The sequence below is a fragment of the Cyrtonyx montezumae genome, unplaced genomic scaffold (genome assembly GCF_038088225.1).
Source record: "Cyrtonyx montezumae isolate F1298 unplaced genomic scaffold, pur_monq_1.0 scaffold_8, whole genome shotgun sequence".
In the NCBI taxonomy this organism is placed as follows: domain Eukaryota; kingdom Metazoa; phylum Chordata; class Aves; order Galliformes; family Odontophoridae; genus Cyrtonyx; species Cyrtonyx montezumae.
The window spans coordinates 115,486,918-115,514,590 of record NW_027072089.1 but is presented as its reverse complement, the minus strand read 5'-3'; the positions used below and the strand labels follow the sequence as shown (position 1 = coordinate 115,514,590).

Here is a 27,673-nt window from a genome sequence, read left to right as displayed (position 1 = left end):
TTCCTCCAGCTCTCTGATCATCACAGTGGCACCCTGGCTGGAACCTCCTTTGATTTTTTTGTCTCTCTCGAGTGAGGTTGACCAAAACTGGATGCTGGATTCCAGGCATGGCCTAACAAGTGCCAAGCCAAGAGAGATAATTACACCTTTGATCTGCTGATTATACTCTTGTCTTTACCTTCAGTGGTGCCAGGGCATACCTCTGGCTCAGGGTCAACGTGCTGCCCACCAAGACTCCCGGGTCTGTTTTATCAAGCTCAGACAGATCCCAGCCTGTACTGCTGCTTAAGATTGTTCCATCCCAGATACGTGACTTCATCTCTGTTAAACCTTGTAATTCCTTTCACCTTTTTGAAGTTAGATTCCTCCTTCTTTTTATTTTTTTTTCAGCTTCCCTATTTTTCTGGCTTAGATTTGTGCATCTTGTAAATGCCCTAAAGTCATTCTCATCAATGTGGTTTTAAGAGGGAGATCAGCACCCTGGTAGGTTTCAAGACAAGCCAGATCAAATTAAACTCTAACTAACATTTTTTCCTAAAGCAGTCTTGGCTAAATTAGGATCCATTGGGATTTAGTAAGCATATGCAAGCACTAGTGTACCTGAGCTTTTTGTGCTTTTACAGCTGACTGCACTCGTGGAGGCAGTCTACAGTGGAATACCCTCATCTGAGGAAGACTGAAGTGAAGCACCAGGAACCTCATTTAGATTGCATTTGTTCTGTGATTGACTACAAAAAGAAGCATGGCATCCTCTATTCATGATTCTGAAGCCTTCTGAAATTGGAATGAGGACAAATGGAACCACAGTCTCCACTGCGTCACCTGTATTTCACACCTACTTGCAATTTCCAAATTTCACCTTGTTGCTTGGGCTTTTCTTACCAAGAAAAGGTGCTGGCTGATGGATTGAAAGCTGGATTTGTGTGGTGGATTTTATGACACTTTGTTCTTAGAAGAACACTTTGTTTGCCATGAAAGAATGGCATTATCAGAACACATAAAAGAGAAATATATCCCAGTTGGACCCTGCTATGCAGGGAACTGGCAACACTTCTGCATTCCCAGCTACAAGACGAGTATCATGACTCCATGCCTGTGTTCCAGACACACATCTCTCGCTTTCTGCCCTCTACTTGTATGCTTGAGCTACAGGAAGCCCATGGATCTCAAGTGAGAATGTCACAGTGTGCCCTTTAGGGGTTAAAGGTGCCCTTTAGGCATGTGTTAAAGACACAGTGAACAGAGCTCTCATCTTTTGAAAACCTTCCCTTTATTATTCACATTTTACTCTTCTAATCCTTGAAATTAAAACACTCTTGAATCATACAAAAGGTACATTCCCTGCATTTACGCATCCTCTTAAAATTTTAAGATTAATAAACAAAAATGTTCAATATATTAAATAGTAAAAAATTAATAGCATTTTTCCTCTACATGGACGGCGGTCTTTATTCCTCTATGTTGAAGGATACTGCTGCATTCCAAACACTTCACTCATCCAACAACTGGAGAGTATCAGATTCTACCATCTTTATGCAGCAAATAGTATTTTAGGTCATGACATTCCCTTCTTTCCTAAGAAACAGTAGTAAGACTGAGTGAAAAGAGAACAGCTGAGGGATGCCGGTTTTCAAGATAGAGAATTCAGTTGAAAGCCTAAGTGAAACATCAACTGTATCAGTGAATGACACTGATACAATTTATCAAGTGTAGCTTATAAATGGTCCCATTTAATTGTGACCAGGTTCAGCACGTAAAATATTAAATATCTCATATGTTTATGAAATCATTCATATACATCCCAGTGTGCTCTAAGGTATCTTTTATCTGAAATCAGAGATTTAGAAGCCATTACTTGTAACATCTAAATAGTTAAAATTCCTTCTGGTTTTCCCTTCATTTGATAAACTTGGAATATATTTGAGCAAATAAATAATGAAATGAATCTCTCGAAACACAAGCATTTCACAGCCAGTCTGAGACTCATGAAATAGCTGTATCACACAACAGAATTGCCACCAAACAGACACTATTGTTGTGCACTCACTAGTCAAAATATTTACAGTAACGTCATGAAAATTTGAGAATTCAGATCAGTATCTTCAGAAGCTTAACTGCTACTGAATTCTTTCAAATAAAGCTTCATGGTATTGGCTTCCTAATCCTTTAACTGCAGTTCTCTGTACTTACAGAAGAAAAAGTCTTAAATTATACTTAAAATAGTTTTCAGGTTCTGAAAACATAATTAATCCCAAATGTAAGTGGCTGACAAGATGCTCATAGATTTACTGTGCTTACAATTGAGTATACATACAGCTGGATCTACGTCACTCTAGTTTTCATCAGATAATAAATATCTATTTTTACAGTCTACAACAGAACCTGAAGACAAACTAGACAGTATTTCATCTCAAGATGAACGAAGCTATGCTGTCATTTACAGGGAGCCTTGCATAAGCCATGCTGTAAGAACTCAGACATGGTCAGCATAAAAAACTTCTTTATGACCCTTGGGGTAGAGGGAATTTTCCAGGACACTTAATCCCTTCCCACCTGTCCTATTCCTCAGAATCCTGAATTTTTTGAAGAGCAATGTCAGCTAAGCCAGTCTCACTTTCCAGTGGGCTGTCAGGGGGTGGGGCTCGTGCCTCTGACTCTTTGGTAAGTTCAGCTTCTTCTGTCCGGTCAGTCTGGAGCCACAGATTTGGATCTGCTTCTTTGGTAGCATCTGGGCCAGGAGCCGACTGTTCTTCACTTGTAGAAACAGCCTCTCCTAGTTGTGCTTCATCTAGAAGAAAGAGAAAACTCATCACCAGTAAATATAGAACTCAGCTGCAAGTAAACCATTTTTTCCTCTGCAAGAATTATAAGCACTAAGAAACTCTGCATCAGGTACGGAAGTGATTTGCTTAAGCAAGCTTCACCAAAAAAGACTTAAGACATAAGAGTTCTGCTTGACTTTCTGTAAGTTACACAAAGCTCTCGTTAATATCTCCACAATTTTGCCACAGTCCCTTTTAATACACAGAGAAGGACTCTATTTCAGCTTTCTATTCAAACATGCTTTACTGACACGACAGTTAGCTTTTAAAGAATGGCTGCAGGCTGAATAAATGTACAATACAGGTGTCCTGTAAGAAAAAAAAAGGAGGTATTTATGTGATTATGTAAGAAGCACTTAAGCATGTAACAGACTGAAGAAATTCTCTGCTAATTAACAGTTGACCACAACAAACTCTAGTTGAAATGAGTCATCCCGAATTTTATAACTTGACTGTGTGGAGAAGTATCTGCAATTACAACTTTCTTTGTCATGGAACTTTTTTAAGACAAAAAAAGAAAGTGTTAAATGATTTTTTGCTCCAATTCTGCTAAGGAGGGGTTGGGTTCCAGCAATTCTGCAGGGATATCTTCAGAAGTAATGAATTTTGGTTTCTCATTCTCTGTTATGACTGCTAACCAGCTCCAAGTGGCATCACAACCAGCCACAGCACTGCCAAAACCTACCACGGCCCTGCTGGGCTACAGACCTAACAAACTCCTCAGCACAGACTTCTTTAACACTCAGCCTTTAAAATACCCAGAAGAGTTAACTCTATACTATGATTGTGAAGAAAGTATTAAAGGAGAATTAATGTTCCCATTAACCTTTCACAATTTGAAGGAGCAATCTGCTGTCTCATCATCCAACTTGCCCGAATGCCTCCAACAGAAAACTGAGTAGCACGGAGCTTCTACATTGCTTCAATTATCAATTTGGACTTTGAAACAGTGCAGTATAGTTCAGAATGCTTCAGTTGTGGAAACCTGTGCAACCAGTGCTAAAATGTAGATAGATATTAGAAAGCATCTTCAAACTGCAAGTGTAGAATTCTGAGAAATAAGTTATGTCACAACAAGAATATTTCTTTTAACTGTTACAGATTGTAAGGTTTCTTACTGGTTTGTTTTTTTTACACAATTCATGCCCCATTACTTTCACCAAACAAACTATAAATCCTAACCTTTCTTCTGCTTTTTTTCTTGTTTCCTTTTTTCTTTGGCAGCTTCTAGCTCTTGTTTCTCGTGAATTTCCTTCAAGGTCTTGCAGACTTTTTTGTGAGTAAACCAATGCATTTTCTGGCAGTTCTGGTCACAGTACATCACCTGAAAATTACCAGAGCCATCAATTCATCATGATTTATTACAAAAATACACAATACTCTTACATTTTTAGTGCACCAAGTTAAATCTCTATGTATATCACTTAACAATATTTTTAAGCAATCTGTCAGGTCAAACTCTAGATGAATAATTTACTTTGCTTAACTTTGAACAAACAGAAATGTTATTCTTTCTTCATCCTTAAGCACAGACACCTGGAAACACAAGAACTCCCACCACCTGTGAACTGCAGCCATCTTTCCTCCAAGGAGGTGATGCACATTTTCAGAGTAGGCATATATGGAATTCCTCATACATCTACACAGTGAGTAGTCAAACATTCAAAGTCCTCATCACCTCAGTGCCACTAGTTCTTTTTGATCCACCATCGCAATTTATGGCTCCTTACCATCTTACACACGGAACATCTTTTGTCTGCTCCCTTTTCCCCACACGTGGTACAGAATTCAGCATCCACAAATCCCACTTGGCCAGTGATAGCTTGTGTAAGTACAGAAAAAGCCGTGGGGTCAGAACCCTGAAAGACAAGAAAAGGCAGTAAGAATAATTTTGTAAAACAGGGGAAATAACACAGTTCTACAGTATCTTTGAGGATAAAAAAAAGCAGCACTATCACAACGAGGGACAAAAAGAGAAAAAAAGAACCAGCAAAAAGCAATTCAAGCGTCCAAGTAGCAGCTGTGGGCTCACTCAAAATGCTGTAGGAGCACAAAACAAAACTACAACTGCGTGTATGCATTTATATACATTTTGTATATAACGTTAACTTAATCCTTAGCTCCTGTAGAAAGATCAATATTTTCTTTTTTTTTCCTATATAAATGAGTCCCATTTGAAGCTGACTAGCTCTCAGCTGTTGAACACGTGCTTAGGTTTTGAAGAATCGGTGCTCCCTCTTTCTGTAGCTTCGTTGTGAATCAAAACCACAAGCATACAACAATGAAACTAAAATCTGAAGGCAGAGATAATAGGAATTCTTAATAACAGCATACTGTGGGACTAGTCCCAAAATCCACATCCAGAGAAGGGCAACAAAGCTGGTGAGGAGTCTGGAGCTCAGGCCCTATGAGGAACAGCTGAGGGAGCTGGGATTGTTCAGTCTGGAGAAGAGGAGACCCAGGGCAGACCTTACTGCTCTCTATAACTGCCTGAAGGGAGGTAGTAGGGAGCTGGGGTCAGCCTATTCTCTCATATAACTAGTGATAGGACGAGAGGGAATGGCTTCTAGTTGCACCAGGGGAAATTCAGACTGGATGTTAGAAAATGCTATAAATATACTACAGTACAAAGTGCCTGTCTAAGCCTGTATGTTCAAACTGTTATTTTCCTGGACAGACAAACTGGATAATTTAAAGTGTAAATATTCCGCACTGATGTCACTGCATTCAGACAATGGAGTCCTTTAGCATTCAGTGAAGAGAGCAGGTTATGCTTTTAATGCTCTCTGTTGAGTCCTGAAGATTAATTGTGTTATGTCTGAATCTCCAAATTAAGCATTTAGTCACATTAAAACATGGAGACAAAGTTCAGAAGCTTTATAGGATCTTTGCACCCTCTGAGCTCCACAAATATGTTACTGGTAGCTTTGCTTCCCCCATTTTCCTCTCCCATCACATCTGAAACATGCTCCCAGTACATCTATTCTGGTACCATTTCAGCTCCTTCACTTTTGTGCTGACTGTCCTTTGTGCCATTCTGCTGTGGGAATATCCCATAGCCTTTGTTGTCGTGTCTGAATGTCACTATAATGTGTCTGCTGAGTGAATTAACGAACTGTTATTAATACTATAATTAATACTATTCATGAATACTCAGTTCCATTCAAGAACTCAGTGGTCTTTTCAAAGTCTCCCACTTGCAGGTCCTAAGCAGCAGGTTTCTGCAAATCACTCTCTGAGCTGGCACACAGTTACATTTTTTTTAGAAGGCTTTTTATTTAGCACTGATACACTGCTGTACTCAGTGCCCTCACAGTGCACACCAAATGGTCTGAACTTGGAATTTTCAAGACAATTATCTGCATATTATTATTTAGATACTATTTAAGTGTCTTTCTCATACAACACAAGCAGATTTAGTATATTTTCTTGGTAACCATAAACTAAGAATTATTTTGATGTAAACAACAATGGAAGAAAATGTCAGGCTGCCTCGGCTCTAAATAAATCCTTCAACAGTTAGACCAGCAGAAACATGCAGGGCTGCAGTGTCTGCAGCAATGCTGAGATGCCCAGACTGAATGCAAGTCATAGTACATGCTGAAGGTCAAGGGCTTCCAAGAAATTAAATTTTTACTGCATCTCATGGACAGAAATATAGTGTAACTAAAGGAAGAAGCCAAAAAAGAATGCAAGCTATCCTAAGAAGAAACAGGAAGGAAAATGTTTACTCTAAAGCAACTCTTAATGCATCATGAAGGTCTGTGTTTTCACACTGTGTTTATTTTTCTGGCTTAGGCAAATAGTAGGGATTGCATTAAGCCTCAGGACAGTTTCAGTCACTGGAGCCATGTAAGGTGGAGGCTATTTTTAACTCAGAATAATCCAAGTATGGGACAAAACTCTGCCTTTTTCCAAGTGTTAAGACACGTAACATCTTGCTCTCAGGGACCACAGAGAATGTATGTTTAAAAAAAAATAGAATAAAAACTAGTTTATAATAACATTACACAAATGAAAACTATATTGAAGGATGAATTAGCGAAGATGGAAAGCTGAAGTTAGCTATTTTATTTGTAATTATGATCTCCTAATTCAGATTCACTTTGCACATAGATGGCATTATCCTGTCTCTCCCTGTGATAAAGGGAGTTTCACAGAATGGTCTTCAACTATTTTATATTACCATATACACTTGAAATAATTAATGTATTAAACTAGGAAATGACTCCATCTTGAATTCAATTTAGACCTGGGAGCAGGAGGAGGAAGTAAAACCACATTGGAAAAGAAAAATTGAATGGACATTCCAGAATAGGAAAAGAAAGTTCTGACACAGAAACAGATAGCTTCCATTTCCTCTAACAGCTCATTTAAGCATTCAGTATCAGCACGGGAAGAAACTGTTTCAACTCAGTTGAAATAGTTTAGAGAATTTTCCTGCATATCAGTAAGCTCCGGGGCATCTTAAGCACCTTTGCTTAATATAAGACATTAAAGAATCTGAGAAGAAGTAAGAAAGCTTATTATAAACTGAATTTATTATGCAAGTTATTAGAAAGTAGTATCTTGATAGAAAAAGCTTACTAGTTCAACAGGAGCAATACTCCTCACAAGCTGCTGGAGCAACGTAGCTTCGCAGTAAGGAAATTTCCGGATACTTTCTCGAATTAGCTTCTCTTGATGTACAGGGAATCCATCTTTATCTCTTCCTTTCAAGAGACTAAACGTTTTAAAACCAAAGCAGAATCAGAAATCACATAGAAGCAGTTAAAGGACAAGGGCAAACACAAAGCATCCACTACTCTGCCCTCCTCAATCTGTCCTATCCCATATGTAACTGAAAGTATGCTTACAGCTTCAATTACCCAGTGAGAAAGAACCAGCTACAGGTGGACAAGTGCTTTGTTGCATTTAAAAATGAACACTGAAAAATAAATGGTGAAGAATAGACAGCAATACTTTAAAATAATAATTCTGCTTTATTTACATTTAATAACATGCTACAGTCCTGATGCTTCTATATTTATTTGGTTGGCTCCTGATTTTTATATGTACCACTGATGAACAACTTGATTTCAGTATCTGAAAACTGACTTTCTGATTTATTTTCAGTACCACCTGAAAATAAGAAAGACCCACGCAGCCCTGATGTGACCTTTCTAAAGGTCAGGCCACTTGAAGATCAGAGAGCTTGTTTGTTAACTCTGACTCTGTTCTGAGGTCCTGTCTACATGATTTAAGAGCCCAAGTCTCACCTAAAGCCAGTGGGATTTGCAGCTCTCACTTGCTGAAGTGTTTTTGAAGAGAAATCTCAAGGTTTTTTGCAAAATGCAAAAGAAGCGTTCCCAGGTGATCTGTACTGGAAAATCCACACTGAGAAATACTTTTTTTCAGGTCTGTCACTCCCCCTTTATCTCCACCCATGGAATTTGCTGCTACTTCACTGCGTTTTTGGGACTGACTAATTTTAACCACTTAAAGCACTGAGCTGAAACCCAAGGGTTGTTTCCTTCGTACCCCAGGCAAAGACAAAACCACTGGAAAGAAGACAGCCAGTGCAACCCTGAAGTGACTGCCACTGGGATTGTTTCAAAATGTATGTGGCAGAGCCTTTACTGGAAACAATCCAACTGCCTTTTTCTGCTGTCTGTAAAGCTAATTCATACACACACCTCCAGACTTCCTGCAGAAACGCGGTACCTTTTGATAAATCCATCTAGTTTGTCCTCTCGCTCTTTTAAGAACGTAACACATTTCTGAAAGATGCAGCTGATGTAGTGCATTTTCATAGCAAGTACTTCATTCATATCTTTCTGCTTCATGCATTTCTCACAAATGAGATCCAGAACCCTGTAACATTTCTGCAGTGCTTCTACTTCGGCCAATAGAGGGTTCTCTTTTACCAGCAACACAATCTATGAGAAAAGAAATGCGATCCAATTCAGAGATAGTATTTTTTAAACTTATTACTATCAAAGGTTAGGTAAATCTTTGTAGCTAAATTTCAGTGGAGTTTTTATTGTTCCTCAGTTGTCATCTTATGCTGCCTTCCCCTTCTTTTTTCAGTGTATTACTATTTTGCAGTTCCTGTACATGAAGTGCCCAAAATTCAGATTGCTATTAAAATACAGATAGAAAGAAAAAGAGCTACCTGAAGAATTAAAACCATTTTAAAAGAAACATTTGCAGAAACTACTATATGCCATCCTAAAATCTATTTCCTTTTTGAAGACCTACAATAAACTGGACCTGCATGATTTAAGTGGCTTCAAAGAACACAGCGACCTCACATATACATGGAATAATTTAGGTTGACAAATAAAGCATTGAGTGAACCACTTTCAAGAGACTGCATGCTCTACTCACTAAAGTAGCTGCCCATTTGTATATGCTGCAGATAGTTGGTTGGCAAACACAAATTCCTGACTTTGGATGGCAAGCCCAAGGAACTTGTCTTTGAAATTAGATGTATTAATTTCTATGAACTACACAAGAGGAAAAACCCTAAAAAAAACCCCAAAAACTTATTTGCAGGAAATATACTGGGAAGTAAAAGCCAACATCCCTCACACATACTGTCAGAAACAGCAGCAGCCGTTACTATGGTGAAGCAGTGAGTAAGGTAGGAAGATGCATGCTGGGACAAGCATGGAGAGAACACTGACAATTTGTCAAGACAGAGAATTGTCTTATGTTTCCACTCCAAGTAAAGATAGGAGAAAAGTAAATCCAGAAAATAAAACAATCTGTGTTTTTCTATGTTAACAACAATCACTCCATTATTATTTCAAGATTCTGACTTCTATGAACACTTGAAATGGCTTCGTTTGTGAATCATGTCTACTCATTAGGCCTGATCCTTTGTCATCTTATAATGTTTTTCACTGTAATTGGACTCACCGAAGAACTGAGTGCCTTTTGACACAAAAATAAAACCAGTTCCCATGCCAACAAACACACCCAATTTACGTATCACTCTACCTTAACAGGATGCATATTTGTAGTAGTGATAATTTTATGGAGGGGCCCAGCTAACTTTATTGGCAGTTTTGGTTCTTTATCTAAGCCCTGTGGTTTGGTGTAGTAGTCCAGCCTTTCACGCGGAAAGAAGTTGTTGATGATGGTCACACAGTCATGCTGACCTAAAAGCACACAAGGGAAAAAAAAAATCATGTAACTATAACAGGAAAAAAAAAAAGACCTGAAACCCAACCTAATATAAGCAACACAGGTGTGCTTTACACACCAAGAAGCTAAGCTTTTATGATTTGCACTGGTAATAAGCAACTCTTGGTTTTTCTTCTGTAAAGCCTGTGACTTATTGGCTTCCAGAAAACAATGACGTCATGAAATTTCATTTTAAGCATTCCACCTCCTTCATGCATCCTTTCTTCCTGTTAAGCCAAAATTCAAATAAGAGTTTCTTAAAGTCATTTATGCTATTCAGCATCAAGCCATAAACAAAATCTGCCCTTTGACTCTGAGGTACAACAATAGCAATAGCATCTCATAGGTGTTCACATTTCTCAAGAGTTCCCTCCACTTTGTAGTCTGAAAAAGTTGCATTGTGACTTCTTATACATTTCAGACAGAGAGCTGTGTATCAACCTGAAGAACAGAACATGTGGAAAATATCCCAAGAAAAAAGAAAAAAAAAGGACCACGATGAAATAGGATGAGAAAAGTTACATCCTCTTCCTGTTTTCTACCTCTGACAAAATGATGGATTACTGGGCTGAAAGGAAAATGGCATTTAGTTTCTCTACTTCAGAGCCACATTCTTTAAATTGACTGATTTATCTTGGCATTAACTCCCTTTATCAGCAGCAGAAGACACAGCCAACCAAATTCCAGCATGTAAAACACTTCAGTGTTTTAGAAGAGATTGTTCCAAGGTAACAGAGCACAGTGTCAAACAAATGTTGTGGGAAGTATCCTCACTTCCCACACAAAGACATATGAATTGAAGTTGACTGGGCAGAGAAGAAAAGAGATTGGATTCCAATGCTCAGCCTATCTCAGTACGTCTGGAAATATTTTAGTGGTGACACAATGATCAAAAACACTATCCACTCTCCAAACTTGAATTAATACAAGTGGACTTCTTCAACATATTAAGTACATAGTTGAGGATTTGCTGCTTGAAACCCAAGTGAGCACTAGCAATCTTTTTCTCCTGAAAAGAATAAAAGCAGATATGATCAAAATTGAAACTAGACTAGCTCACTGTTACAGGAAGTAAATCTAAATGGCAAGGTAAGCTTCCTCCAGAACACCTAATAGACTTTTCAAGAGAGTTCTCAGACATTTAAAGAATATGCAAAGGTTGGATTCCAATGAAAATAGAAGCTCATTTATAGTTGTTGGGGAGGTCATCTGGAAAGCAATAGCTGATTTATGACAAAGTCATTGCTTTTTCTGGTTATATTTTATCACACAGCTTTGCTGGAAATAGCTAAGAAGCACTCTATTTGGCCTGTGTTTGGGAATGTTAATCCCAGCACTGTGTTGAGGTTGGTAAAAAAGTAACAAAGAGTTTATAATAAAAAAGAAGAGAAAAAAGAGCCACAGCGACAGAAGGAAGCCTGGCTGCATGCTTTGCCCACTGTAGTGACAAAGCTTTCTTTATTCTAACCAAGTTTAGGTCAATACTTATTGTCAATCTCAGAACAGGTCCTGCAATGTCTTCCTCACACACGCAGAGGGAGAAGAGCAGGAGGTGACTAAGCACAAACGTGACCAGTTTCCTCTTGCTGTTTGACAAGTGATGGCATTGCACGAACTCGCACACTCAGAGAACAGCAGCATTTGTTCTTACAGATACCATCAGATTGGTATTTATAAAGCACAAACTGATTCTGTATACAGGAAGAGATGTGAACAAAACAATAATGATGAACACCGGTGTTAGGTCAGAACGGCTCATTAAAATGTTTCTCCAATAAAAAACACCAAAATCTGACAATTTACTTCAAGGATTTAGGAAAAGACACTATGCTTTGAGCTTACCCACAAAAGCAGCCATCTGAGCTGCTGTCCTTCCCACAGAATTGACAACATCAGTCTCAGCTCCAGCCTCTAACATCATCCAAGTGATTTCTTTGTTTCCTAAATTTAGAGGAAGATACACAGAATTAAACAGGACAAACCAGAACCTGTACTTCTTCGTGGAAGAACAGAGAGCAGACATTTGATTAAGATGGTGAGAACATTAAGAATTAACTAAGAGAAATACACATTGCTGTTTCCTTTACGGTCCCAGAAGGTTACATCAAAGTGAAAACTAAATTCGCACAGGGTGGAACTCTGCCCTCTGTAATGCACACTCAGCTCCCAGCAGAGCTTACGGGAGTCACATGCATACCATTACACTGGCAATTGGTCCCCCTGGATAGCAGTAAGGAAGCAAATTCTACTAATCTCATTTGACAGTTCAGCTAAATGTTTGCTATTCTAAGAATAAAAAACTCAGTACTGTTATGTAGCAGGAGCGTGGAGAACAGATTGTCCCTTTCTCCTCAGCAGGGACTGAGTGTTCAGACTGGGCTAAACACCAAATAAAATGAAGCTACAATTTAATGGGGAGATTATACGACATAATTGGTGCCCTCAGAGGGCACCAATTATTAAGGACACTTGTCACCACTTGCGCTGGCTCTGTTTTCAAAGGTATTTTTACTTTTAACAGTTGCTCTGCACATGCCAACTGGAAAGTGCATATAAAAAAAGAAGGGGCTGGTGGACAGGAGTTAATATTTCTGATTTTTAAGCAAAGGCTTTGCCTCAGGAGTGCTCATGCACCTTTTGCACTCACAGAAAACAGACCTTAAAGTCAACATTTAGAAGCATTAAAACCCAGGAAGGCAGATTAAGATCACAGCCATGAGAAAATGGGAAGAAATTCAACAATTTCCATAAAGCTGTGGGAATTCAACAGCCTCTGACAGTTTGTTCCCATCTATCTGCTGCACTTCAGATATTGCACAACACCACAAAACGCTGACATCTCCTAAATCCTTCCACCTAAGCTTGAGCAGCCTCGTGAGCCAGTTAAGATATCAGAGCGCTTTTTTCCCCCTTTTCTAATTTGTATTTACAATGAAAGAAAGCAGAGTTTAAACTCCACCTGGTAACAAATGTTACGTCTTCCCAAAAAGGAGGCTGTAGGGAAGTAAGCAGCCTAATAGAGAAGATACTTAAAGTAATCCAGCATTTCCAATTCTAACCTTTCCAGAGAAAGGAACAATGTTTTTATGTAATGTCTTCTCTCAAGAAAATTACTGTTCTTTGCATCAGGAACACTGCAAAGCTCCACCTGAACCAGGAGATATATATAGCTATAAGCACTCTCATGAAGAAAAAATAGGAGAAAGAAAACATAACATAAGAAAACATGTTATTAAAACATACTAAATCAATATTCATAATCTCACAACACAGCTGCAAAAATAATGTAGGAGAGAGGCAATGTTTGAAAAATACTGGATTGATTGGACAAGGATTGATGTATTACTAAAAGCTACTGATGCAATGTCCTAGAGAAGGCAGTATGGTGCAGCATCCTTTCCAGTATAACAGAATATGATTAAACAGTGTATTTCACTGTGCACAAAAATGGTCACTAGAGTGAATTTAGATGAACAGAACTAAGTACAGATATACTACAGGCCTCAAAAACCTGAACAAAGAAAAATTCTGGATGAAAAACACATTCCAAGCCTGAACTGCAACCCCACTATTCCTCTGTCCCAGTGATTTTCAACATAGTGACACGAGCCATGTAAGTAAGAGCAAACCCAAATCACACCAAAGTGCCAACACTTTAACTTATAAACTTAAGTCAAACAGTATGCATGGATGTCACAAAGCTCAGTGAGATAAATTCAATAAGTTACCTGAGAGGCCAGCGAACATCAAGGCAGTATATCCGTGTTCATGCTCATTGCAGTTAACATCAGCTCCGTGTCGTAAGAGCAACCTGCACATGTCTACTTTCCCTTTGTATGCCGCATGCATTAGAGGAGTCATGCCATGCTGAGACAGGAAGGAAGAAGCACACAAAAAGAATTAGTTGGATGTCTTGCCTCTCACGCCACTGATAATTTTCACACAGAATGTACCTGCCCAAGAGTGTGTAATATTAGGTAGTTAGAACAAAAAAGGGCACAAAATCCTGATGAAGAAATGTGGCTACTAATATGCAGTAGTATTTCCATGTTCCATAGTGCCAGTGTTTTCTGATGATACCATTATATATGTGAAAACAGACAAGTCTTAAAAAAATGAAAAGCATTTTCCACAAATTAAACATCAGTCTTCTTTTTAAGACATAAGTATTAAGTCAATTAGTGTTCGTCATAGCAGGAGGAGCTTGTTTTAGAAAAGCTGCTACACTCCTAAGCTGCTACCTTTTCCCTTGCATTAAATGATAAGTAAAATTAGGAACAGGGTCTTGCTGTTTTTGTCATTAAGAAGATTTGCAGTTTCTAAAATCTACCTAGTTTAGTTTAGTGTTAATTGTACTGCCCCCTCTTCCTCTTATCTGTCCTGTTGGTATTGTGTTTGTGGTCCTACATCTGCCAGAGTCCTAAATGCCTTCTTAAAGCTCTGCCTAGCTCTAACTAGACCTTAACCACCACATAGTCTCAGTTCTCGATGTTTGATAAACCACACCAGTGCAGAAAGGATTAGGTTATGAGTTACCAGAACCACACTAGTGTAGTTCCCAAGGCAAAGCTGGGCAAGCCCTAGGGCAAACTTTCCAAATGGTGCTGATGGGTTAATACAGGCTTTCTCGCTCCCAAAGGGCAGGAGAATCTTCTGCAGTTCTTGAGACAATCGCATGACATTCAGATGTGGACTGTTTCTAAAAGACATGCACTAGATTACAGAATGAACAACAGTATTACCAAACCAGGCAAAAAAAGTGATGCTGCCAATGACATTGACACACTCTGCATTACCATTATGAACAACCTTAAAACTATTTTGAACATGGAAAAAAGCATGAAGCCTTTTCAAGTCAAACCCCTCCAGAAAGGGGTAGGAAAAGAGCTATGAATAAAGCTCAATTGCTGGAGGAAACATAACTTCAGGTAGGATACTTTAAAAGCCAGCATACTGAAGGTACTGACATCTGACTGAAGCACTGAAATGTGACTTGGTCCTTGCCTAAAGATACACAGACAAAAGAACGTTGATTGTCAGCAATCTCAGATCTAAAAGAAAGTAGACATAAGCAGTTGGAATGTAAGACTAGAAACATCCAAACCAGAAGTGAACAGAACACTGTCTTATGTATTATTATTATTTTTTAATCAACAAACAAGTTATATACATGAAATTAATAGACTGTGTTTGCATGTTTGTTGTAAACGCAGACAGAAAACTGTACTAAAACTACATTCATCCTGTGGACTCTCACATGTGAAAAAGGAACTTTAAGGAAGTTAACAAATTCTTAGTTCCCAAGTGAATTATGCCATCCTTTGAGTATCTATGCATGTGATTGTCAAGGCTCCAATTTCTCACTTTTTAAATTAATGAAAGTGAATAAAAAACAACAGAAGTAATACAGTAATAAGGTGAATTTCAGAATAACAGCTAAGGCAGCGAACTAAGAAAATAAGACCTGATGCATTCAGAGCAGCCTCCAGTTGTGTTGACCTCAGATAACAGAGGAAGCTAACATTTAATTGGCATTTCATACACTACTTATGTACAAATACTAGAATAACACATTAGAGGTTATAAAAATAATTTGTAACAGAAAAAAGAATTAAGGCTGACATGAGACGACTGCTGGATTAAAAATCCTAAATAAATCTGAACACGCATCATTACATATATCACTGCTGGGGAGACAGGGAGGAAGGAGAGACTGCAAGAAGTCCATGGCATGAATTGTTTAAATATACCCAAGGCACAAACTGTTTCTTCTTTAACAATATCCCAAGGCGTAACTCAGCTATGGTGCCTATTAATAAACCAATATCCTCTCAGCAGTAATCCTACAAGTTGTGCTAATAATGCATCATGGGTGCACTAGTTCAGCGGCTGCACAGAAGTAAATGCTCTGTAAGTTCGTGAATTAAAATGCACTTACAAACATATTTATCTTGGGTTCCTAAAGTTTACGGTAAAGCTTAGCGTGATTACTTTGTCAGAAGCTTTTGAAATTCAAACATAAATATTTACAACTTAATTTCTAAGCTGTATTTTCAAATGATCAGAAAACGGATCTGTCAGCAGCACAAAAAATGCTAACAGTATCCCAGGAACATAAGCAATACATGATAGTGGTGATCATTGGAACAAAGAGATCACATCCCTGTATTCAGCACTCAGGAGACCCCCACCCTGTGTGGCTTCAGGCCCTCCACTACAATGAAGGCAGGAACAAACTGCAGCTAGTGCAGCAGAGTACCACCTAGACGTGGTAGGAGCCCCCAGGTTGGGGGCTGCAGCATTTGTGAAGAGAAGTTGAGGGAATCGGGCTCGGTCAGCTGGAGAACAGATGTCTTTGTGGGACCTACAAGCAGCATGGCTCTTCAGTTACACTGCTGGGAAGGCAAGAGACAATGAGCTTAAGTTCCGACAGCATTTTACACTTCTGACCTAACTGCTCTTCTCTCACGCTGTTTATGGTTCTGCAAAAATGTATGGTTCTGCACGTGAGAGATGGGCAAAATTAAACAAGGCCAAGTACTCTTTATTCACACCGCCTGCTGTCACATTGGCAGATGGGCTGCACAGTTTGGTGGGGGGTGACAAGCTAGGCACATCCCCGTGGATCTTGCTGCAGCGTTCAACTTACCTTATAGACACCAAAGCTCATGTAGCAATTTGAGAGAAAATACAGAGCTACACAAAGTAACATTAAACTACACAAAGTAACATTAAACTTCCTTTAAAAAAAGCTCTGAGCTCTTCAACGGTTCATGATACAGCTGCAGGCTGGAAACTTCAGAGGAATTCTGACTTCCAAGAGCCTGCATAGCAAGGTGATTTAACACTAGGCAGGCCTTTGGACCTAGTCTTTTAATCGCTAAATCCAGTACAATGCTTGCTCAGTTGTGACATACCTCATCCAAGCAATTGACGTGGACGTTCTTGCTGCCCAGCAGCCTTCCAGCCTCTTCAATGTTCCCTTTAATTAAAAAGAGACAGAGAGAAGAGGGGATGAAAACAAGACATCAAGAATTAGGGGAAAAAGAACAGTTTCATTCCCAATTAGAATAAAAACCTTTGTAACTAAGCATCAAATAACTCAATCACACCTCGTGGAGAGGCATAGGAAGGAATAGTACTGTGTTCTAGAAGTTAAAGGCCAAAGAGCCTCAATTTAGAAGAGTCTGAAAGTGTGCACTGTGAGTAAGCATTCGTTCTTCTGAAGTAACTGATCTACAAACAAGGACGGACATGTCTCTTCATAAACTGCATCGGAACAACTAAACAAAATGACATTATTTTAACACGCTCTGTATATCTGGAGGCTCCAACATCTAAAAGAAAGAAATTATCACACATCTGAAAGAAATATGCTTTAAAATTTAATCTCCCTTATTGCTTAAATTCAAGATTTGCAACTTTCCACTTCACAGCTCTGTTAAGTTGGATGAAATTTGCTTACAGTGATGCAGAACAAAGGTAGGAAGTGAGTACGAGGACCAACGTAGCTCAATCACTGACATTTCAAAAAAGGAAACAAAATCTAGCAAAAACAAATGCACATGTAGACTGAAGTCTGAAAAAATCCGTGCAAGGAAAAAGAACATACCGTACCGCGATATGTTATGACCAATTTGTTACAAGCACCTTTTCAGCTAGGTCACAGATGTAAGAACCTCAGCCAGAGCCCACTGACATTACTGAAGAGGCCTTCAATGCCTCTTCTCTTTGCTTCAAGCATTCAAGCAAACAGAAATTAATGAACACAGATTCAGACATGGCAAGTTAGAGTGTTTACAAGACTATGGCTTCAGGGTGGTGACTGTGAGTTAATCAAGGAGATCCTGAAACACACTAAGTTTGTCACTGTCCTAACTTTGGCACAGAGGCACGTGTTAACAAAACCAGTTCAAATTGGCTCAAAACTACAAGCAAAAGTGCATGTAACACAGGCGGTTTCAGCTTACCAACAGTAACAGCCTCTGGCCATTTTCAGAATACAGTTCTGAGTACAAGCGTTGGAGCAGGGCTGTGAAATGATCTATGCGGGACCAGTAAACCCACCATGAGAAAAACCCTCCCAGCAACAAGCACGTGGGCAGGGTAACGTGGGGAGACAGCAACTCGTGCGTGAAGCGCAGAACAAAACGACACAAGCAATAAGAGCTGCGGGACGCTCAAGACGGGCGCGAGTTCTGTTAAATCCCAGTATACCAGTGTGGCAAGACGCTTTCTCAGCGCATACCAGCCAAGCATACACACACGGCTCAGCCAACACCCGCGACGCGAGGCTCCCCAGCAGAGCCGGGCCGGGCCCGCAGGCCCCACGGGGAACAACCGCAGAGCCCCGCAGCAGCGCGCAGAGCCCAGGGCCGGGGCCGGGCTCACCTGTGGCGATCACTGCCAACAAATCCTTCTCCTCCGGGCTGAGTTCGCCTTTCCGCGGCGGAGCCATGGCGCTGCCTCAGGCCTCGGGGCGGTGCCGCCCGAGCAGGCGAGCTCAGCTCGGCCCGACGGCAGCTCAGGCCCCAGCCCGGCGGAGGACAGCCCCGCCCCGCCCCGCCCGGGCCGCACTACGCGCGTTGCGGTGCGGGGGATCCTCTCCCGCTTTCCCGCTCTGCACTCATCTCGGCTCAGCGCGCCCGAGCGCGCAGGCTGCGTCCCTTTTGCATTCCCTCTATAGAAGCGGAGCAGCCGGTTCCCACCTTCGTTTCGCCCCTTCTCTCGGGTTCCCTGGCTGCTCTCCGACCCACGTCCCCCCGCGAGCAGCCGTCAGTGGCATTGCCGGGCGGAGGGGGCGGCCGCGCCGCGCCGTGTGTCAATGTGTCCGTCCTTCACTCCTCCATTGTGTGCCGCCGCCACTGCTGCCGCCGCGCCTGTCCTCCGGAGCGCGCACCCACCCGACAGGTGCGGGGACCGCGGGCAGCGCCTCGCCCCGCGGCCGGGCCGCTGTGCTGCATGGGGGACGGGGTGCGGGGAACGGGCGGGCGCGGCCGTGCCCGGTGCGGGGCGGCCTCGTGGCCTCGTCCCGCGGCCTCGTGCGGGAGCGGCGGGGAGGAGGCGGGCTCGCGTGAATGGCGTGTGCGGGGAACGCTTTGTGCCTTTTGTTGGCGCCTTTCTGCGATGAACGCCCCGAGGCGCGGCGCGCTTTGTTTCGGCTCCGGCTCTGCGCTCCTCCGCGGGGCTCAGGGCGGCCCTGCCCCGCTGCTCGGCTCACGGACCCCGTGCTCCCGGCTGCGTCCCGACCCAGAGCCCAGCGCGCTTTCTGAGCATGCCGTATCTTCGCGGCTGTTTCTGGCTTTATCTTAACAAAGCGGCTGAGCTCCTTGTGTTGTAAAAAACAAGGGAGTGGAGGGAAGTCGCTGTCAGCGGATGGAATTGGATCAGCACGTGTGAGTGAGTGCGGCTGCGCGCTCACACTGACGCTCCGGGTTTTAGGGTTCCTTTGGCTTCTTGTGCGAGGCCAAAAATACCCCGAAGGAAATGCTCTCAGCGCAGAAGTGCTTTTAATACTCCAGTCCAGAAAGGTCTTCCTGTGCTGTGTAGGCTGATGCCTGTCGCCGGCTCATCTGAATTTCGGGTCTAAATAGTCTTTTGTTGCTCTGCTGAAGGGTGTGAATTTTACCCGCTGTGAACAAATTTTGTGATATTATTGTGTGCTGATAATCTACTGCTAAACAAAAAGATCATACCGGCTTCCTTTCTTACTCCAAAATGACCCGTGTGCCGAAATATAGGGATATATGGTGTTGTGGTGTCACTGCGGTCATATTGCCTTAGTTCGTGGGGTGCATGAGCAAATAAAGCTTTTCCTCACTGGAGCTCATTGGGTGGTTGTGGCTGAGTGCTGTGTCTGTGTGAGGAATGACATATGAAGGTTGCTCTGAAAGTAATGCCTCCCGTTTTGCTACGTTTGCCTGTGACTTCATTCATAAATGTTGGTGGTATGGCAGTACAGGCTGAGCGTCCCCACCAATCATAGAACACTCAGGTTGGAAAAGACCTTAAAGATCATCGAGACCAACCACAACCTAATCATACTATCTTAACTCTAACAACTGTCGCTAAATCATGTCCCTGAGCACCACATCCAAACACATTTTAAACACATGCAGGGACGGTGACTCAACCACCTCCCTGGGAAGCCTATTCCAGAATTTGCTCCATCAAATACCATTACTGTGCTCTTTGTATCTTTTGTGGTTTCCGTGGAAATAGGTAGGAGGTGTTACTTTCAGAGCAACCTGCATAATTAAAAATGTTTCTTGCTCTTACGTATCAAAGATTTCTATGTGGCCTCCAGTCCACTCGTAAGCAGATATTTCACAATCTTCTGTCTATTCTTGCAATATCCTGCTGAGGAAATGAAGTGTACTTGCCTCCATTTTATGCACAATTTATTTGAAGTGTGGGTACATCAAATGAGTGATGTACAGCAGTACAGGAAGTCTATGTCAGGGCAGGGAAGTGCAACCTGAAAATGTAAGCTCTGTACTCTGTTTTTTACTGCTTAATGTATTTCTTTTAGGTACTTAGTCAGTTTTTTACATAATATATAGGTTGTGGGTATTGTGTAAATAATAGAATAATTTCACATTGAATGTTACAGAGGGAGAAGGAAATGTTATTCTCAGTGTGACCTGGTTTCAAATTGTTTTCTCCCATTTTGTCAAGGGACTGTCACTTGTGTTTTAGCTTGCTTGAATTCTGATGGTTGTCCTGCTGGCTCAGATGATCAGAAAAATGGCTCAGACAATCCTCTCTGTGCCAGATGATCAGAAACTTGCTCTGGCCGACAGCATTTTACTTGGAGAAAAATACAAGAACGAGTCAAATGAGTATTCCCACAGCTTATTTTCCTAGCTTCCATCCGTGCTGGGTCATAGCTAAGGACCTTTGAGACACAGGGTGATATCTTTGTGCTTGCCATTGTGCCTGATAGCCTGCAGTGGTGTTGGGGGGCTTTTCTGGAACATATATAAACTGCAATTGCAGCATCTTGTGGTTAGAACTTTCACAGCTGCATGGAGGAAAAAAAAAAGTAAAAATCTCCTTTTATATGTTCTTAAACCTGCCACTTTATGGCTTTTTTTTTCCCCTTGTTCCTTATTTGAGAGTTTATGGAAAAAAATGATTTGCTGTTTACTCTTGATGGGCGGCTTGAAAGACCTGTATCATCCCACAGCACTGTTTTTGTGCCAACTTGAAGTATTAAGTCCATGTAGTCATTCCTATGTAATAGCTGTTTCATGTGGCTCTCATGGCTGCTTTTATAAAATGGTTCCACTTTCTGCACAGCCTGTGCTGCGGGGAATCTGCTTAATGTAGGGCTGATCCTGTGAGACAGATCTCTGCTGAGTTCTGGACCTACTGACTCCAATCCTGATAATGATATCTTGCCAAAGAGAACGGTATCTAACAGGATTATTCATATAGATCAATTCAAGTTGATGCAAGTTCAAGGCTTTCTTTGTTGCTAGAAATATCCTGTTTTTTCCTCTGTTATATCTCTGGATGTTACTTTTTTTTTTTTCTTTCTAGTCGATTAGCATTGTTTAACTCTGACTTCCTTAAGTATTTCTGTTTGATTGTAAATGCTTTTAATTTTAGATTTATTCTGTATTTGCAACTCATGACAACTGCTGAATCTATGGTCTGATCTGTCCGTGCTGCTAAGACTTATTTCGTACCAAAGGTAGATTATGAAAATACTTCAAAGGAACAACTGAAAGCAGCCATGGCTGGAGTGCATGATGTATGCTCAAACACAAACCTAGATCTCTGAAGGGCAGGACATTCCTGTAGCTGGGCTGTTCCCAGAGGCATGGGCAGAGATGTCTGCTTGCTGCCAGTTCCTTGTGGAACCTTGCACAGAGTTAGACTTTCTGTACACTGTGATATTTAGGAACAAATCCTAGCACTTAACTCTAGCTGTATGTAAAGCCTGGCAAGGTGAGACCTGTGCTTGCTTCGACTTGTCTTGTACCCTAACTGATGGGAAGGATTTGCAAGCATGTGGGACAGAAGGAAACTGAAACATGCTAATGAACTTTCTGATCCAAACTATTGGGTGAGCAGTGTTCTCCAGCTGGAAATACAGGACAGAGCAACGCAAAAGCATCAGGTTGAAACTTCAAGGTTCGTGTACTGGAATAGTCCCTTTTGACAGGGCACATTAGCCTGACTGGGCGAGTCTTTTGGTGGGTTGCCCTTAGACCTGATGTGGCTGATGAACGTCTCCAGAGAAGGAGACTCCACCACCTCTCTGTGCAGCTGTGCCACTGCTCCGGCACTGCACTGGGAAAAAGTTGACACACATATTTGTGTGGAGCTTCCTATGATGTGAATAGTTTGCTCAGATAATAAAAATTAAAGAGAGATATGTTTATCAGACTTTTCTTTTATTAAGAGAAAGCCAACCGTTAAATAATTTGCTTCATATTTATTTATTCATTTATTTATTTTTTCCAGGTAGGTAGAGTCTTTAATTTTATTACAGGTGCAACAGAACAAATGGTGTACAAGGAGCTTTTTGCTGAGAAGTACTGAACTGCTTAGTGACTGCAGGGTTATTTCTATCAGACAACCAGCAAAGCACCTCAGCAAAACTAAATTCTTTCCCCCTTAAGCTTTGCAACTGGTGTCTCGTGAAGTAATTATGTATTACCACAGCTTCTGGAGGAATAGATTTGTGATATCTTTTCAGATTGGTGCTGCTAAAATAAATTCAAAATTCCAGAGCTTTAAAGTAAGGTTACTTAAATTTGAAATACATTCAATATAGATGAACATTGCAGGAAAAAAAGGCCTTGGAACCTTTATGTGCACCCAGATGTGGGGTGGAAACCCCAGGTTATTTTCTCTCACACACTGTATGATGAAGAATTATGATGATGGAGGCAGCTGTGTTACATCTAATTAGATATGTTTAATCTACGAATGAAGTTTTAGCTAAACTCATTTAAACTCTGCTTATGTAATAGTCATCTTCAAAGAGCTGCACCTGTTTGCAGGCCTGAGGTGACTGTTTAGGATAGATGAGCGAAGTCATGTGTTGAATAGGTACATTCTACTAAGTTCTGAACGTTTAAAGAGAGACTTTTTCATTTCTCAGTTTTTCTGTTCTCATTTGTGGTGGAAATGCTCAGGCATGGCTTGAAGCAGCGATTGAGCTCCTGGTGGGAAGGCAGGGCCAACCCAGGGAGCTCAGGTGCATGCAGTGCATCTGTGTGACTGGAAGGTATGGATCCAGGCTCCACCTCCTCCCCAGCCTCATTTCAGGGTTGGCAGTGGAAGAAAGGGTATCTTGTTGGAGATCCCTGCCTACCTGAGGCCTTCTGAAGGTAAGCAGATTCTTTCCTTTATTTCTGTGTCCAAGACTGCTGCGTTGAGCATATCCTCACTTGCTGCAGCCTAGGATTTTGCTACTCTGCTATTGTTGCTGTGCTTTCCATTGCATTATACCATTGCATCGTTCTTTCCTTTCAAATATAAGAATTCTTATGTTTGTGTTGCACATCTGGTTATCAGCTGCTGTTATGGCTGTCTCACAGCCCAACCCTGGAAATAAAAAAATTCTGGTGATGTCATCTACAGTCAGTTTTACCTGTGATCTGCCCTGATTACCTATTAAGCTGTGGATTTGATTACTGATAGTATTTCTTTTTCCCTGTGATCCATTATGATTAACTATGAGCTCTCCTCTCAGCTGTTGCAGTGCTTTCTTGTTAATTTAAAATAGCAATTATCTCTTCTGAGGATATCTCAAATGCTCAAGGATCATTCAGCAGTAATGCTGATGTGTCAGAGAAAAACTGACAAATGGAAAAATCTATTGCTTCTCCCTAAAGAAAACTGTGTAGCGTGATGCCTGAAAACCCTTCTGACCTCGCTTGGGCCATCCTTAAGTCAAAATGTAGATCTTGTAGGAGGCTACAGAGGTCAAAGCTCCAAAGTAGAGCAAGAGCCCAATGGCCAGAGGATAAGTGCAGTGGTGTGGTGCTTGTATTTAGGGCAGCATAACACATCTGGAGTCTCCTGTGTGCCATGGAACTGAGAGCAGAGTGATATACTCAAGTTTCAAGGGTAAGGTATTCACTAATGAGAAGTACTGACCGTTGACTGGTGTAACAACTCTGTTCTTCTGTAATGTGTGGCTGTATGCTGTGAGAATGAGAGGACAATTCTGTTTGTAGGTGGCAGAAAAATCTCAGGTCACTGTTTTGCTGTGGGGTGGATGAGGCCAGAGCATCCCTGGTGCACCTCCTGGGCTGAGGGTAGCAGTTAAGGGGTGAGTGAGGTGCAAGCATGGAAGCTGGAATCTGGGTAAGGGCTGCTACGTATGGTAGGTATCAGCTTTGTTCCTGTTGTCCTGTTCCCTCTCAGTCTTCAGGAATGCTTTTATCTCCAAGCATGTTTTAATGTAGCCAAAAAGCTTCCTCTGTATGAAATACGTGATCTTTTTTTTTCCCGAAGTTATGCTTTGTTTTCCAAATTCCTAGAAAGCAGGAAAATATTTCCAAGAAATGTCTTAGTAGTGATTCCTGCAATAGCAGTGACTTTTAATAGCTATTTGTTTCTATGCCTCATAGAGCTTTTAAGTTAGAAATGTGGTTTAGGAGCAGTGTTTGCATTGAGGTTGTTATGTAGAGTATTTTAGGTTTATCTAGTATTTCATACGTAGGCATGTTTTGGGGTCTTGCATAAGCATTTGCTCTGTGTTGAGTTATTCCTAATGTCAGTTGCAGACGTTTTATACAGAGATTGTTTGCAGTTATTGCAGACTCATAGTAGCTAGCAGACAAGATTATTGCTTTCAGCCAGCTGTAAGAAGGATGGATTATCTCTGGTGTGCATTAGAATTGAGGACAGACAGGACATGTAAGGAAAAATGCTCAGCACTGTCTGGGGCGGAAAGGTCACTTGGGGGAAGAGGCAAGAAACCTCTGATGTCTTAAATCCCAGTGAGCTACACCCTTCTGCAGCTCCTTCAGCTACTCCAGATGAAACAATTAAATATGGCTTTGGGGTTGCAGTTCCTTGTAGTAACTGCTATTTAATGTGCTTTGGTTCTGGGTATTTTTGTTCTTTTTGTGATATGTTTTCATGGAGAAAAAGAAGTCTAAGTAGCTCAGCAGTTTATAATTTGCAGGCTTAAACAATCCCTTCATTTTAGCTTTTGTTTCCGTGAATAAAGTTCTGTACTTCTCTAGAAATGATTTTAAGATGTAAAATTCATTCAACCCATTGAAATTATACATGAATCATTTTTCTTCTGATAAGACACAGGATGTGAAATCTTAGCAGCATGTTATTGAGCAGTGGTAGGCAGAGGCTGCTCATTTGTTTGCGCTTCAAGTTAGAAAAGCTATATTTGGTGCTTTAAATGGTTGAGAAGTCAGTCCTTCAGAAAAGAAGTGGAGATTAGGAGATGCTGCTCAGTCTGCAGCTTTTTCTGCATTAGGCAACCTAGATACAATCAGTTTGGTCAGAGGATCAGCTTGGGCATTTAATGCCCTCTGAGTTGCCTCTGCCTTCTGGGTGAAGGAAGGCTCCTTTCCCCATTTCACTCTGTTTTGTGTTAAAGAGCTGCTGACAAGTTCTTCAATCAAATTGTTTGCATTCTGATCTGTTATGTCTTAGGGGTGCAGAGGTGGTGTGGCACGAGGAGACTGTCTCCATGACTAAACAAATCTATGTTTCTGGATTTTTAGCATCAGTTCACTTTTTAAAGCTAGAAAATTCTCCTTTGTCTTACCCCTCCCCTCCCCCCTTCCTTGTAGTACAACGGATGCAGTAGCCATTATCTGTAATTCACAAAAGCCTTTGTAGATGTCTGAAATCCATGTTGAGGAGCCCTGGGTTAACTGGTCTGTCTTTCTGAAACCCTCAGAGAAGCCAGCCAAGCCTTTCATTGTCTCTTTTAGCGATTCAAACAACAAATCCTTTAGTTGTCTCATCAGGAAGCCTACTGAATTCTTAGTGACTTGCATTCCTGTAGGAAAGTGGTTGTACAAATCAAATGTAGCATTTATTGACATTCACTTCCATGTGCTTTTTCATCTGTATGCCTACAGACATACACCTGATGGAACATTAATTATGCCATCTGCAGAAGTAGATTGCTGATGTTGGTCTTTCTACTGCATGAAGGGTGATGCTTGAAAGAATAAAATGGATTTCCCTATTAATTGTGTCAAGTACCATTGTGCTGAGCTGACATTGATACAGATCAAACAGCTGCAGGCCGGATGCACGCTGCTGCTGGAGGAAACAGGGCTGGATAGCGTGGTTTGTGCCCATTCAAAAAATTATTAAACCTGTTCCGCTGATTGTGTTGCAGGGCTTAGAAATGAGTAACTCCTGTCCCAAGTCTTGGGGCAGGAAAGCAGGCTGAGTGTGGGTGAGTGCTTGTGGCCTCGTGCTGAGCCCGTTCGCTGGGCGTGTTTGTGGTGAAGTGGTTGTGAAACTTCTCAGCACACAATGGGAGTTCTGTGAATCATTTAGGAAATACAAACAACGAAGTCTGCTGAATACCTGTAGAAATACATGTCGTTAGGACTCAGATAAGATCTTAACCAAAAGTTGCCAAGCAAAATATTTTAGACAAACTTTTCTCCATTGATGCTGGAAAGTGCCAAGGGTTGCAGGGTCACATTTAAATGTCCGTTCTTGGTTATTTTTTGACTTAGGTCAAATGAATCCTGTCCTTGGGATCTGAGAGTTGCTTGCTCAGTCAGGAAAGCGGGTGTAGTTTTGGTGCAGCTGACTGCATGCTGAGATGATGAACAGTGAAGTAGGTGCTAGTCCTTACAACTAATGGCATTGATTTCCTTGGGTTTTGCTCCAAGCAGAGCTGACTGCTGTCCTTCTGCTTTAACTGTGTGGACACAAACCTGAGGCAGAGTTATTGTTCCTGTCCTCAGCTGGGGTTTTCTGCCTATATGGTGGAGTGGGGTTTGTATCAGACATTGAGCAGGTTCACAAGTGAAAATCCCTGGCTGTCTCTGTGTGGTATTTGTGTGAATCCAGGCTGAGTAGAGTAGGGTTGATTTGTGGAGTGTGATTTGATAATTTGGAATTGATTGCTTCTTCCCAACACTTAGGATGCGGTTTGGGGAGCTGTTCCACATCCACAACTCTCACAGTTCATACCATGTACAGCAGCCGCTGTTTTGTGGTGCTGTACCCCTCTCTGAGGGCATTCGTGACAGTTGAGATTTACTGAGATCAACATCTTTGGTCCTGCTCAGCACTGGCTAGTAATAACTTTGAACCTCTCCATGAATATTGCCATTCATCTCTCTTACCTAAATGGAATTAAATGTGGTGGATCAGCTGCAGCCTTTGTTCTAGGGAGCTACTGGGACACTGTCAGCCTGAGTTTTTGCTTTTGGTCATTCCTGTCCTCTATTTTGTTTCCCCTCTCTCTCCTCAGTGCCTTGTGTTTTGGAAGGTGCTGTAACAGTTCACTGCTCTGCAGAAAGAGCTGGCTGATTTCTTCCTCCTGATCTTCCTTGCCTGGCTACCTTGCTAGATACAGATCCAGGCCTCTCTTTAGGCAATGATACCTGTGTAACATCCTCACCATGTCATTGTTATGGTACTAATGTTTATGATAATACAACAGGTCGCAGTAACTCAGGGTTTTTATCCCACTGAATTACACAGTTGTGGTT

At 41.3% G+C, this 27,673-nt stretch overlaps 2 protein-coding genes across 2 annotated transcripts in view; one reads left to right on the top strand and one right to left on the bottom strand.

The window, feature by feature from the left end:
• Window positions 1-1,251: 1,251 nt before the first annotated feature.
• On the bottom strand, window positions 1,252-18,500 carry ANKMY2 (ankyrin repeat and MYND domain containing 2). The gene is made up of 10 exons (XM_065753245.1): window positions 18,384-18,500; window positions 16,910-16,974; window positions 13,721-13,859; window positions 11,835-11,933; window positions 9,807-9,967; window positions 8,526-8,740; window positions 7,410-7,545; window positions 4,553-4,681; window positions 4,005-4,146; window positions 1,252-2,788 (listed from the first exon to the last, which is right to left on the bottom strand). The coding sequence occupies exons 1-10, from the start codon at window positions 18,448-18,450 to the stop codon at window positions 2,559-2,561; spliced, it is 1,383 nt and encodes a 460-aa protein (XP_065609317.1). The 5' UTR covers window positions 18,451-18,500; the 3' UTR covers window positions 1,252-2,558.
• A 317-nt stretch (window positions 18,501-18,817) lies between these two features.
• Window positions 18,818-27,673, top strand: part of BZW2 (basic leucine zipper and W2 domains 2) — a 49,558-nt gene continuing 40,702 nt past the window's right edge. Inside the window, exon 1 of the mRNA XM_065751798.1 lies at window positions 18,818-18,902. The gene's annotated coding sequence lies outside the window, so the exon portion shown is untranslated. The remainder of the gene's footprint in view (window positions 18,903-27,673) is intronic.

Excerpts from the sequence above, each read along its gene's own strand:
- ANKMY2 (XM_065753245.1), bottom strand. The coding sequence starts at position 18,450 with ATGGCTCCGCCGCGGAAAGGCGAACTCAGCCCGGAGGAGAAGGATTTG. Across the intron at positions 9,968-11,834 it reads TCAGATGGCTGCTTTTGTGG|GTCAGCATGACTGTGTGACC; the intron begins GTAAGCTCAAAG and ends GTGTGCTTTTAG. Across the intron at positions 2,789-4,004 it reads AGAAAAAAAGCAGAAGAAAG|ATGAAGCACAACTAGGAGAG; the intron begins GTTAGGATTTAT and ends TCTTTCTTCTAG.